The sequence below is a fragment of the Tursiops truncatus genome, chromosome 13 (genome assembly GCF_011762595.2).
Source record: "Tursiops truncatus isolate mTurTru1 chromosome 13, mTurTru1.mat.Y, whole genome shotgun sequence".
NCBI lineage: Eukaryota > Metazoa > Chordata > Mammalia > Artiodactyla > Delphinidae > Tursiops > Tursiops truncatus.
In genome coordinates, this window is record NC_047046.1 from 21992771 (window position 1) to 22007253 (window position 14483).

At 44.0% G+C, this 14483-nt stretch overlaps 1 protein-coding gene across 2 annotated transcripts in view; it reads left to right on the top strand.

The window, feature by feature from the left end:
- The window catches only part of KREMEN1 (kringle containing transmembrane protein 1), a 64817-nt gene that overhangs the window by 22270 nt on the left and 28064 nt on the right, over window positions 1-14483 (top strand). For both annotated transcript variants that reach the window (XM_033837131.2, XM_033837132.2), the window contains exon 3: window positions 1053-1144. In XM_033837131.2, the coding sequence (XP_033693022.1) occupies window positions 1053-1144 (92 nt within the window). The remainder of the gene's footprint in view (window positions 1-1052; window positions 1145-14483) is intronic.

The window sequence follows — 14483 nt, forward strand, 5'->3', positions numbered from 1 at the left end:
TTTATACATATTAGTGTATATATATCAACCCCAATCTCCCAATTCATCCCACCACCACCATGCCCCCCCCCCACTTTCCCCCCTTGGTGTCCATACGTTTGTTTAAATCTGTGTCTCAATTTCTGCCTTGCAAACCAGTTCATCTGTACCATTTTTCTAGATTCCATATATATGCATTAATATACGATATTTGTTTTTCTCTTTCTGAATTAACTTCACTCTGTATGACAGTCTCTAGGTCCATCCACGTCTCTACAAATGACCCAGTTTCGTTCCTTTTAATGGCTGAGTAATATTCCATTGTATATATTTACCACATCTTCTTTATCTATTCATCTGTCGATGGGCATTTAGGTTGTTTCCATGACCTGGCTATTGTAAATAGTGCTGCAGTGAACCTTGGGGTGCATGTGTCTTTCTGAATTATGGTTTTCTCTGGGTATATGCCCAGTAGTGGGATTGCTGGGTCATATGGTAATTCTATTTTTAGTTTTTTAAGGAACCTCCATACTGTTCTCCATAGTGGTTGTATCAATTTACATTCCCACCAACAGTGCAGGAGGGTTCCCTTTTCTCCACGGCAGGTGGATTCTTAACCACTGTGCCACCAGGGTAGTCCCTGTTCCATTCGTATTCTTATCCGTAGTTTTGCGAGCACCTGTGTTCTCCCAGCCATGGGACCACCGTGTTCATGGTTAAGGTGCCAGTGCTGTTTGGCATCATCTGTTCAGTGGTTAGTTGTCCCGGTTACACTGCAGTGAATTTGTGTAAACATATTTCACCTTTACTCACTCCCTACCCCCACCCTCAAACTCTGAAGTTTCTGTTGGAGTGGATAGCTTTGTTCTTGTAGTATTACCACTTTTTTCTTCTTCATAAGAGGTGGCATTAAAATCTATATGAATTATTAGAAACGACACAGAAGCTGAAGTGTTTTTTTGTTTTTTGTTTGTTTGTTTTTGGTGAGGGGCGTTTGGTAAAACTGAAAAGCAATGAGCCAGTTGACTTAAAACAATGGGAGTGTTACCAGGTGTGTCCTTTTCCCTCCACAGAAACCCAGACGGTGATGTGAGCCCCTGGTGCTACGTGGCGGAGCACGAGGATGGTGTCTACTGGAAGTACTGTGAGATTCCCGCCTGCCAGAGTAAGGCTCTAATGCACCCATGGCAGGTTTTGGAACCCTGAGCACTAGGCGTGCAGAGTGGAGGCCGCTGCCGGGGGCAGGTAGTGCAGGCAGGTGGATTTCCTGAAGCAGGTGAAAGGAGGAGCCACCTGGGCTGAGGATTTTCACTTCTCTTATGGAGGCTTTTCAGAAACGGGACTCTCAGCTTCTCTCAGGACCCATTCCCTTGATGGATAAGCCCAACCACAATTTCTGCTTCTGCTTGATTTCCTCATGCGGATTCTTTCTTGGATAGAGATGGCACCAGCTCAGTAGCAGTCCAGAAAAAAAAAAGTACCTTGCACTTTGGGGAATTAATTTTTTAGAATGAGGGAATTCCCTGGCGGTCCAGTGGTTAGGGCTCAGCACTCTCACTGCTGGGGCCCAGGTTCAGTCCCTAGTTGGGGAACTAAGATCTCTCAGGCCACATGGTGCCGCCAAAAAAAAAAATTTTTTTTTTTTTAGAATGAATGAATAGCCCTTTATAGACAGTAAAACTAAGTTATGATACTGCTTACTATTTAGATTTGATGTGATATGTCTCCTGAAAAATGGTGTTCAGTAAATATCTAATTAGATACCCTCCAAAGCCAATGTGATAGTCCCTTTCCTCACATTAGCATAAATATGTTCTATTGTTATTTTATGATAACTCACAACTTGTCACTCTCTACTATTGGAAAACCCACTTTCTTCTGTCTTTAGCACAAGACCTGTTTTCTAACTGGTTCATTCATTCATTCCCGTATTCAGTGTTTATTATCTGTAAGGTACAAAGGCAGAAAGATACCCTGACCCTCAGGGAATATGTGATGTGGCAGGGGATCTTAGAAAGATACTTTAAAACAAGGTGGAAACTGTTGTGGGAAGATTTAGAGTACAGGAACCAAAATCAAACATGGTACTGTAAGGCGTTTACTAATGCAGTGTTTATAATATCTTCTTAAATATGCCAAAGGAACAAGGTTTTTCAGTTCCTAGAGCTGAAGAAAAGGACAGCTCATTCATAATAATTCTACCTGTTTTTTTTTTCTTTTTCCTTATGATTTAAACCTACCCCTTGCCCTGCCTCGTCTCCCAGTCCTCAGGGCAGGAGGGTGTGTGTGGAGAGGGTATGGAGGTCCATGTGGGACCCGCGACCCTCTCCCTCCTGCCGACCACAGCGGTCTGAATTCTGCCTCAAGGGGACCAGTGCTCACTTTTCATGAACTAAACTTCCACATGTCACGACTGTCTGGCAGTCAGACCCTCACTTTGCTATCCTTCCAACCTGATATACCTTGATTCAGTCCCCCAAATTGAGAAAACAGTAAAGACCAGAACACTAGGCTTTTGCCCAGGCTGCTTAATCAGATTTTTAAAGTGAAAAACATCTCATTTGGCTCTAGTTATGTAAAAAAAGAAGGGGCAGGGGGAGAGGAAAGCAGATTTTCCTTGGTCCATTTGTTCTACACAAAGATAGTCTTTTAGTACCAGCCTATGTCATTCTCTCAGGAATGGCGAAGGGGGGATTTCAATCCGGTCGCTTTTATTTGGAAAGATAATCCTCAACTCGCATTTATAAAATATAATTTGGGCCAATGGGAGTGGACTCATGTGGTCACTGAGACTAAGTTCCAGAGGAGAGAATTATAGCAAAACAGTATGAACCACCTAAATTTCCCTCTAATCTGTAATATTTGTCAGATGTGCCTCACTGTCCCCAAAGAGAAAAATTAAATATTATTTTTCTTAAGGCCCTTTGGTAACTCTCTCAAAGCTTCTAAAGCCAGTCTTGAAATGATCAGGGTAGGGAGATATACAGAAGTTGGGAATGAGAACTGGGGAGCCCCTGGTTTGGGGGTGTGGGAGGAATGAGCAGTGTCTGGCTTTGGTTCTTCGGAAAACCCTTCTGTTCACCCTGTGGGCACCAGTGCTTCCCATGAAGCTGAGCCTCAGACCTTGAGTCTGGAAGGACATTGTGCTTCTACTGTGTCAGATTAACAAAGTTGAGAAAAACTTCTGTGCTGTTTGCAGCAAGAGACCTTGGTAATTGCCTGGTGGACTCAACTGAGATCCAGCCTGCCTATTTTAGGTCAGTTTTGCCCTATTTCTGGATGTGGAGTCATCATTTTCATGAATAATGCTAACCCTCTGTGTGAAGCCTGCTATTCATGATTAGCATTGAACTTGTCATACAGGAAAAGGCCTGTGACATGATCAGATTCCTGGAAAGTTCATATCTGAATATAACAGACCCAGCAGGAGCCAGGGGGAGTGAATGTTTAGGGACAAAGCTGAGTGTGGTTGAATGGTGGGCCATTGTGTGGAGACCGGAATTTCTGTTACGTACAGAGCTAAAAGGAGCAGGGAGGCAGAGACAAGCCTGATTCAGAAGGGGGCAAAGAGAGATTTGAACTGTGCTCTTGACCTACGGAACATGGATCAGAACTTACTGTTAAAAGGAGAACAACTCTGAGGTAATTGGATTTGCTGTTTAAACTGCTTCTGCCAGTATGTTTCTCAGAAACCTCGTTCTTATTGCAGAGAGAAGAAATACAGATTTTTAAAAGGAAATTCCAACAGCATCAAGTTTACCACTCCTCTGTGTCCCGCCTTCTAAATCTCTAAGTCCTATTGGTTTGGCTACTGAGGGAGAAATCATTTGGCTTAATGTCCACCCCTCACGCATCTGTCTGTTGTTAAATAATCATCCTCACCAGTCCAATTCCTCTTTATTTTATTGCTTTTGAGGGACATGCTGTGTAATGCTTAGCATGGCTTTTGTTTTGTTCTTTTACCTATAGATTCTTATAAAAGTTTTGTACAGTTTTTTAAAGTAAGTAATCTAGTTGAGGGGGAGCAGAACCTGCAAATGGCACTTAAAGGCAGATATAATTTTTTTCACATACCTGATTAGGGCCTGAGGCCACAGGCATGAGATATTTATCATGTTGGCTCCGAGAGCTATTTTTGGTTTGCTGTTCAATATTCACCTGATTTCTACAAACTCAACTATAAAAATTCATCTTTGAAATAGGGAAATTTGAATACAGGCTGAGTATTAGATTATATTAAGAAATCACTCTTAGTTTTATTAGGTACAATAATGGCATGGTCGTTTACATATACAGAGAGTTCTTTTTTCTTTTTTTATTTTGCGGTATGCGGGCCTCTCATTGTCGTGGCCTCTCCCGTTGCGGAGCACAGGCTCCGGACACACAGGCTCAGTGGCCATGGCTCACGGGCCCAGCCTCTCCGCGGCATGTGGGATCTTCCCGGACCGGAACACGAACCCATGTCCCCTGCATCGGCAGGCGGACTCTCAACCACTGTGCCACTAGGGAAGCCCAAGAATGGTTTTTTAAAAGTGGCTATTTGTTGATGCTGGGTAAGGGCCTCATATTCTTTCCTACTTTTGTGTATAGTTGAAAGTTTCAATTATAAAAATAATTTTTGTAATACTAAAAAATTTTATAACATTTAAAAAATTTAAAAGTGAATGTGTAAATACATTCAAAGTATCTGGATTCAAATGTGTAACATGACTAAGCTAAATTGTAGTACTTTTTAAATATAACTCACAGGTATTTGAGTTATTTATTAAGGTTAGTTATTAAAGTTTTAGTTATTAAACTTATTAAAACTATTAGTTATTTAAAGTTATTAAAACTATTAGTTATTAGAGTTAGTTATTTAAAATTAGTTATTAGAGTTTAAAATCACAAGGACTTTAGAAGTGATTAGCTGTGACAAATGACATTATTTAAGCTCTAACCATATACCAGACCTTGTACAAAGTAGAGGACACAGGGTGGCATGATCTTCAGCCTGTGGGGAGCCCCTAGTTTAGGACTGAAGGCCGACATATAAACAGATCAGCAAATGTGAGATACTCTGTAATAAGTGAGATGAGCAAAAGAATGGGAGCACTAAAGGGGGGCATCTGCCCTGGCACGGTGGGTGGCAGGCCTGCTCTTTGTCAGAGGGCTTCTGGAAGGAGTGGGGTCTTAGTTCAGGGCTTCTCCCACTGTAAGGTACATACCATCACCAAGGATCTTATTAAAGTGCAGATTCTGATTCAGTAGTTCTGGGACAGATCTGGGACTCTGCATTTCTAACACACCCCTGGGATGCTGGCACTGCAGGACCACACTTCAAGCAGCCAGGTTCTAGGTGTTAGGGTTGGGCAAAGGGAACAGTTTACATGCGTATACACACACACACACACGTGAATTCCCAAGCAAAATCAGTGTTGCTGAGATATCAGTTTTAAGAAGGAAGGACAGGAGATGAGGTCCGAGAAGAATTAGATGGGGCCAGATAATGTTCTGGGTACAGACTTGACCCAAGAAGATAGTGATGAGGCTGAGGGGAGTGTGGAGGGTCAGAAGGAAACATTTCTCCATAACTTCTTAAGCCTCTGTATTAGGGATATGGGATGAGGTTTCTCCCTCCTAATCCGTGAGAAGTTGTCTAGTGATTGTATCATATTCTCCCAGACCAGCCTAAGAGGATGCCAGCAATGGCACCTCTGCCATATGGGAACTTCGGTCAGTCTCACTGACTCAATTTCCTTTTATTTAAATGATACCCTGACTTTGTTAAAACAGATTTGTTGTTCCTTACAAAAGTGCAACCCCCAAAACAGGATTTGAAACCTGCCGATTGTGATCCCTAATAAGAGTTTTTCAAGTTCAGACTTCGAGTTTTAAAGTTCAGACTGAGTTTTTAAAGTTCAGACTTTGAGTAAAAAGCCAAGGGCACTTTGGTAGTAGTGGTCAAAGCAGTCTCTCAATTATAGAAAATGTTTCGTTTTTGTCAGCACTTTCTGCATTTTAATGTCAGCACTGATTTTTAAACATTTTAGCTTTTATTTCAGTTATTATTGAGTACCTAGTACGTGTACAGCACTTATATTCACATTATCTTATTAACCTTTTCAACAATTCTATGAAGCAGGTGGTATGTCCTCTCCCGCCTGCTCCCCTTGGTCAGATGAGAAAATGAAGCTGGAGTGGTTAAGTGATTTGGTGAGGATTACCCTCTGAGCCAAATAGGATTTGAATCTAGGACTCCTAATGGCAAGACCAGTGCCATTTCTGTCCAGTACTTGAGAACAGCCCCATTTCCTTTATTTCCTTAAAAGCGGGAACCTTGAGATGGATCCAGGCTACTGTTGAGGTCATTCTTGAGAATTTTTCTTTGTGGATTGTTTGGGAATTAGAGTTTGAAATTCTGATAGTATGCTGAATTATTAGGATTGCCTTTTTGACATTGTAGAAACCAAAGGATTAACTCAGTGGCGACAGAGGGTCTGCAGTTCAAGCTGTTAGCTCCAAGTCATTTTCTTTTCTTCTTTGAGTTTGGGAAATCCCAAGCCCCGGGAGTAAGCAGGCTGCGATGGTATCCAGGAAGCATTTGTTGCAGGCAGAGCCAGCTCTGGAGACTGTTGGGCCCATCTCCGCGGGTGTTCCCGGCCCAGCTGTTCTCAGCTGGGAAGGGGCTCCCCAGAAGTGGACCTTTTGTTTGAAACCCTGCATCAGCAGCCTTGTCCAGGCCTCAGGGTCTCTCCCAGCACCGTGTTTCCATTGCACTGGCTGAACCTCACCTTGAAAAAGACACATCTCAGCACGTCACTAACACTTTACAGCTAAAGTGAAACCTTAAACTTTAGCTGGTAGCCAAAGAAAAGATGAACGTTAATAATATGAATTATGCCGACTCATTTTTTACCTTTTCTCTCTTTCCACTACAATTATTTAATGTTTTTGTCTAATTGAACCCTTTTAGACTACCCAAATTAGCATGGTCAGAATCCTGTTTTTGATTGTTTATTCTTGCTTGATGTGAGCAGTTTTGTTTTCCCAACTGGACTAAGCTGTTCAAATATAGGCACAGGGGTAGCTCTGGAATCTCTGAAGGAGAGACTTAAGGTGGAGGGGTACTCGAGGGTTTCTCTGAAAGCTGTGTTTGCTCAGCCGGCCCCCTCATTTTACTTGGACTGTATGTTTATTTACAGAGGGGTACTGATGGAATTTATTGGGGCTTTCCCTCCTCGAGCCATATATTTTAAAAATCTTCCACAACATCTAGCACTGTGGAGGCTGTAACAGGTGCTCACTAAATATTCTTGCTGATGTGATGTCATATCTCTCCCAAGAAGAGAGACAACACAATCTAGTGGAAAGAATGTGGCCTCCAGAGTCATACCGGCTTAGGTTGTAATCATTACTCGCTTAATAGCTCACAGCCAAATGACTCTCCTCTGAGCCTTGGTTTCCACATCTCTACCTTTCAGGGTTATTTTGAAGATTAGATGAGTAAAATACACATGACTCTGAGTCCAGGACCTAGCAGAGGGAAGGCATGCAAGTAACAGCGTGGATTGTGGTGGCCTGTGCTTTCTCCAAGACATAAACCACCATTGGCATGCTCCTGTCATCTAATTCCTAAACAAGTTATTCCTGACCTGCATTTTATTTCTTTCTGTTCCTGCTTTATATGACTGGCCCCAGGGCCCCGGAGCTGTGCCTCAGCTGCTCGGAGGCCGTTCCCCTGGGGCCTGATGTGACACTGCACTCGGGGAGCACAGGAGGCCCCACATTCGTTCTGACAGTGCAGTTTTATGGTTTCAGATCTGGCATATACTCGATTACTCATTGTTTTTGGCAGTGGATATTATTTAATTTTTCACTAAAAAAATACAGACTTTCTGAACCAAATGGACATTTTCCTCAGCGACAGTTATGTATATCACATTTCCAAAATGTTCTAAAGCAAAGTTGTGTAAAGCATGCTAATAACTTAAAAAGGGAAAATCATTTAGATCAATAAGGGCAATTTTACTGTAAAATCTTTACACCAGCACTTGCCTGTAAGGAGTATACATAAACATAAGAAATAGTCCCTACCCTCAATCTTATGATGTAATTAGGAATCTGAGTTATAAACACAGGAGAAAATTGGAGACCAGCCCACCAATTATATAAATAAGATTGAATTATGAGGTAGAGGGCTGTGAGTTTTTGAAGATGAGAGGGCTCCGTGAGGGTTGGGGAGCTGGAGGCATTGTTATCGAGTAAGGCTGGTGGGGCTGGACGGGTCAGGGCACAGCAGGTCAGGGAACAGCTGGACAGAGACTTGGAGGAAGGACACGGGATTGCCATGCACGCTGGTGGGAGCCGAGATGCCTGAGGAAAGGAGCAGACAGAGAGGAACCGGGTCAGAACCTTGAAAGCCAGGGCTGATTAGTTGGCAGCTGACACGCTGAAAGCCCTCGTTCAGGAAGATGAGCCCAGTGTCCCTTAGAGGGTAGATCGGGGGAGGGACGTTTGGGGAGGAGAGAATGGGTGTAGATTTCTAAACGCAGGAGATGAGGGCCTGGGCGGTGGTGGCAGCAGTGAGATCATGCAGGAAGGGTTAATCCAAGACGCATTTAGGAAGAAGTCAGAACTTGACAAGTGGAATATATAAGGGATGAAACAGCAGGAAGAGTAAAAGATGCCTCTGTGGTTCTTTGCCTGGGATATTTGTGGTGTCCCAGAAAAAAAGTTCAAGTCAGACTGAGCTCTTCTTCCCAGAGACACAGCTGTATCATTCCTCTTGAACTTGGACTGAACTTTTGTCAAGTAAGGTGTTTCAGTTGTCTGTTACTGCATCAGAAACCACCCCAAACCCCAATGGCTTAAAACAACAACAACTTGTCATTTCTCCTGACTCTGTGGGTTGGCTGAGTTTCAGCTCAGCCATGCTTCTACTGCTCTTACCTGGGCTCAGTTGGGTGGCTGCATCCACCTGGGGGCTCTCCTGGGGCTGGGATATCCAAGACAGCTTCAGGCCTCTACCTGGGCAACCTCTCTTTCCAACAGCATACTTAGACCTCTTATAGGGTGGCTGGCTTCCAAGAGAAGCTTCCAGTCCCCTTAAGAAGTGAACTCAGAAGTCCACCATATTCTGTTAATCAAAGCAAGTCACAAGGTCAGTCCAGATTCAAGAGGAGAAGAAATTGATTCCAAGTTTAAAGTAGGGAGTCACACACATGTATGACATAAGTGGGGAGGGGAGAAATGATTAGACCCTCCTTTGGAGACTGTCTACCGCATTATATCACCAGAAATTAAGTTTCAAAGAAGGAACTCGTACCAGAGGAGAACTATCTCTGTGATACATCAGGGTTATATGGGGGTCAGGATCCTTAGGAACTCTTACCACTTTCCCCTAAAGGTAAAATTTCAAAGCGGAAGAAAAAGCGGTGTTTACTTATTTATTTGGGTGAGTCGATAACGAGACTCAGAGACATAAGTAGGGCTGCTTTGAAGAATCAGAGTGACTGAAAACGAGAATTGATGTTTAGAAATAAAGTTATAGAGGTAGAGGGATTCCCTGGTGGTCCAGTGGTTAAGACTCCATGCTTCCACTGCAGGGTGCACGGGTTCAATCCCTGGTGGGGGAACTAAGATCCCGCATGCCGCACAGCATGGCCAAAAAAAGAAAAAAAACTTTTAAAAAAAGTTATAGAGGTAGAAAGGGGCCATATTATGATAGGACTTGGACCAAACTGGTGGCTGTCAGGTTTGGAACGGAAGTTATAGATGGACAGGATGGGGTACAGTGTGCTCATAGTCATGGGCTGAGAGTGTGGAATAATCCACGCTTAGCCTATTGATGCTCTGAAGGAGGTATTTGAATTGGCTGGTCCTCTGATAGGACACCAGTGGTATCATCTCATGTGTACTTAGTCCTTATTCCCACGGAAGGGAGAATTCAGCTACTGAGGCACCAATGTGGAGTCCCTGAGACAGAAGATAGTCTCTGCCACACGAGGTTAAATGACATTTAAAATAAGCAGTCACCGCCCCCGCCTTCTGTAGCAGGAAACAAATTGCTTGTTCTTGAGAACTTGCCCATCAAGAATTTAATAGAAGCAGGTATACTTATATCATTTTGATGTTTTTGTCAATGTTTCCAAACAATGTACTTTGAAATCAGATCACTTCTTATTCATTTTTATATAATTCTCCTGATGCTCTTCATCACACATTAGTGATCAGAAATAAGATGCAATTCCCCAATCCCTGCCTGCAAGACCTGAGTAGGGTCTTACTGTAAGTTGAAGGGAGTTTTGCCTTAAGTCATGGATTGTGCAAGAATGAACTGCTGTTGGGTTTGACTGATTGTATATGGGTTGTGGTGTGGTGTATCTGAAGGCTATTGAATGCAACTTACAATGCTTAATAAAAATCTTTATTCTTGTAGTATAAAAAAATAAGCAGTCACTGCATGGTTTCTGAAGAACCAAATTTTTATTTGTAAGAAAAAGTAAGAGGAGTTCTGTACAGCCAGGGAAGAGTTTTCTAAAATGTAGAACTTTGCTTCTGGTTTCTCTCTCTTTTTTTTTTTTTTTTTTTTGGCGGTACGCGGGCCTCTCACTGTTGTGGCCTCTCCCGTTGCGGAGCACAGGCTCCAGACGCGCAGGTTCAGCGGCCGTGGCTCACGGGCCCAGCCGCTCCGTGCCATGTGGGATCTTCCTGGACCGGGGCACAAACCCGTGTCCCCTGCATCGGCAGGCGGACTCTCAACTACTGCGCCACCAGGGAAGCCCTGCTTCTGGTTTCTTAAACAAATATCTCAGATTTGGTCAGAGCACTGGAATAGAAAACACAGTAATGGGTCAGGACTTCTTAAGCAAATTACCATCTGAAGATTTTTATTCAGATTGAGCTTGTACAATAAAAGCCATGTTTTCTGTGTTTGTCAGGAATTGTTAGATTGCGAGGAATAGAACTCACTCAAGCTAACTTGAGCAAAAGAGATTTATTTATTGGAAGGACACTGGGAGTATATTGCAGAAGTCAATACCTGTGTCCCAAGCACCTGGGAAGGAAGTACCCACTCTTGCCATTTCTCTTTGGGGCCACATGGCCTCCCGTCTATGCCTCTCTCTCAGTATGGTGTCCATTCTTCTTCCTCTTTGTGGACCAACAGAATCAGCTCACTCATCCACTCACGTGCTCCAAACGTGGCTGGTTGCCTTAATCCCTACTTGACTGAACCCTACAAGTTCAGTGCCTGTAATTCACTTACTGGAATCCAGTTCCACCTTCCTGGGAGAGAGGATCTGGTGGCCCCAGTGGGAGTCAGCTGTGGCCAGAGGATGGGTGGGGTTCTTTGGCCTGTCCCCACCCAGCAGCAGTTACGGTAGCAGGTAGCAGGTCCTCTGAGACAGTGGTTCTCAGAAAAGGGCTGTTGGCTGTGGAGGCCCCCATGCAGGTGTGTTTAGCACCTTCACAATGAGGCCACAGTCATATCCAAATGTAATGGCTATTTAGGAAGCCTGCCTGGTTGCTTCCCAACAGTTCCTTGTGGTAGTAAAAGAACAATAGTTCTTGGATTAATCCGAAGAGAGAACCATCTTCCCTCAGCCACCTCTAAAACTTTTATCTCTGTCAGGAACTCTGAACATCTGAAGAGGTTGTTGGTAATTAACTGTCACATTTTAAAGCATCAAGTATGATAAACAAGGGGTCCATTTATATTTTAAGATGATTTTTAAAAATTGAATGTGTTGGAGCCTCTTTGGTAAGAAAAAAATGCATGACCAAGCAACAGGACTTTAAAGTGGTCTTGAAAGTAAAAAGGAATCTGAGGACAAATATCCTTTTTCAAATTGACTTTTCCTCCCTGCTTCTGGGAAGAGCTAAGGGTGGGACACAGTCTGGAAATCCACTCAGTTGACTAGTCATGCTTTTGAAGACGACAATGACGTGTCTTCTCTGGCGAGACTTCGAGCCACACTTTCCAGTGCGAGTCAGAGGCAGTGACAGCCCTCAGAGGCCAGCCTTGTGGGACACAGGGCACTGAGGGACTGCGTGTTTGCAGATTCAGTCCTTATTCTCAGGAAGTCACTGTCGTTTAGCTCCCAGACTGTCCCCATGAGGAAAGGGGGGGGGCAGGGACACCAAGAAAAATACTGTGGAGTGAGAATCTGCCACTCTAGAGCTGACCTCTGCTCTCCAGTTAGTTCCATCTTGTGTGTCCCCATGCAAGGCCCTTAACCTTGCTGAACTGCAGCTTCTCAGTCACCTAGGAAGCACATCACCTGTCCCACCTTCTTGAAAGGGACCTGAGTTTCATGTGAAAGGCTCGCATGGCAGTGCACTGTATCTAGCCAGATGTAAGAGGTTAATATTTTAATATCTAGAATCAAACCCGGTTTTCCAAGGTGGCTGCCTTTGACTTTATCTTTTAAGTCAATGCTATTTTACTCTTCTTTTTTTTTTAAATTAATTTATTTATTTTTGGCTGCATTGGGTCTTCCTTGTTACACACGGGCTTTCTCTAGTTGCGGCGAGCGGGGGCTATTCTTCGTTGCGGTGCGTGGGCTTTTCATTGTCGTGGCTTCTCTTGTTGCAGAGCATGGGCTCTAGGCGCACCGGCTTCCGTAGTTGTGGTATGCAGGCTCAGTAGTTGTGGCTTGCGGGCTCCAGGGTGCAGGCTCAGTAGTTGTGGCACCGGGGCTTAGTTGCTCCACGGCATGTGGGATCTTCCCAGACCAGGGCTTGAACTCGTGTCCCCTGCATTGGCAGGCAGGTTCTTAACCACTGTGCCACCAGGGAAGTCCCATTTTACTCTTCTGTTAACCGAGCAGGTTATTCTTGTTGGTGTGGTAAATGATGAAAGCCTTGTTGTATATAATGATAACAAACACTGTTTATTCAGCACATACTATATTGCCAGGCCTTGTGGTGTTTACTTTATTTTTATTTACATTATCTAATTTTAATTCTCACAAGAACCCTTTGAGGCCCATATTGTTCCTCATTCCACTGTGGACGAACCTCAGCTTAGAAAGGCCATGGTGGAGGGGCCAGAGTTAAGCCTGGGGTCCTTCTGACTCGAAAGCCCACATTTGTGAATGCTGCAAAATGCTGGCTGCTTCTGGACAGGTGATGGTAGCACCAGTGCTCTTCAGAACGTTGCCAAGAACTGGGAAGTGAGCAAGCAAAAAACAACCCCTGAGCTACAGTATGGTCGGCCGAAAGTGGGAAGTGGTAAAGGCCTTCCCTCTTTCAGAAACTATTATTTTCCACACAGTTCTAATAAGCTCGATAGTTTTCTTCTAAGCCTAAGAAGCAGAAAATTAAGAAGAGGATAAGCAAGGACCACAGGCACGAACAGTAGCAAGTAGATGCTAAGACTCCTTCCAGTTCTAATGTTCTGAGGGTTCAGCTGCCCCAACAGTAACCACGGAGACAGGTTAACTATTAAAGTCAGACACAGGAACACAGAAAAGCACACCAGTCTGGGACCATTTGGTGACGTACATCTGGTGACCTCAAGCCACCAAGAAAAACTTAAAAGTGTGTAAGTTAAACTAAGTTTTTTAAAAAAAATAGCTAATGCATTTTAGAAAAGTTTCATCCAAAATGATAAAGATAGAATTTTAAGTTTTAAAGTTAACCTTTAATGGAGAACTTGGTTATCTGGAATGGTGTTTCCAGATAGTCAAAGAGGACAGAGAGGAGTCAAAACCAATGGGTACTGGCTGTAAGTGGACGTCGTGATGCAGATCAGCTCTGCCTTTCACTCTGCTCTGCTCTCTCGACTCCCTGCTGCCTAAGAGGTACCTCTCTCTCTCCATGAGTTCAGCTGGCAGTGTGGGACACATTTGTTCACTCAGCACACAGTTTTAGAGCACCTGCTGTATGGCTAGGACCATGCTAGGCCCTGGGAATACAAGTGGGCAGAAGGTACAGTCCTACCCTTAAGTTGTTCATGGTTAACTGGGGAGAGAGACACATAAACAAGTGTTTAGAATCAAGCTTAGCATAGGCTGCTGTAGGACTACACAGCAGGGGCGTATAACCTGTTTTGTGGGATGGGAGGATGATGGGAGGCCCATGGGGCTTCCCAAGGGAAATGATGCTCAGGCTGCAATCTTAAGCAGGGAAGAGCATTCTAAGCAGAAGAAACAGACTTTTGTAAGAAAGTCCAGAGGCCATAGAGCAATGTGCAGGTGGGAAACTTGCAGATGCACTATGATTTATCTTGGCTTTCATATAGAATGTGAGCCGAGGGATAGAGAGAGGGGTCATGCTGATGGGGGTGGGGTAGGGGAACAGCACAGATCAGGCAGGACCTTGTGTACCATGTGAGAGAGTTTGGACTTTATCCTGAAGGGCAGCATGGGAGCTTTGAGGGTTTTAGGCAGGGCTCCTGCATACCTCTGCATCTCCTGCTGCTTTTCCCTCTCTTTCACTGGTCATACTCACTACTTTGTGTTCCTGCAAAGGCCAAGGTTGTTCTTGCCTTAGGCCTTTGCCCTTGGCCTTCCTCTGCC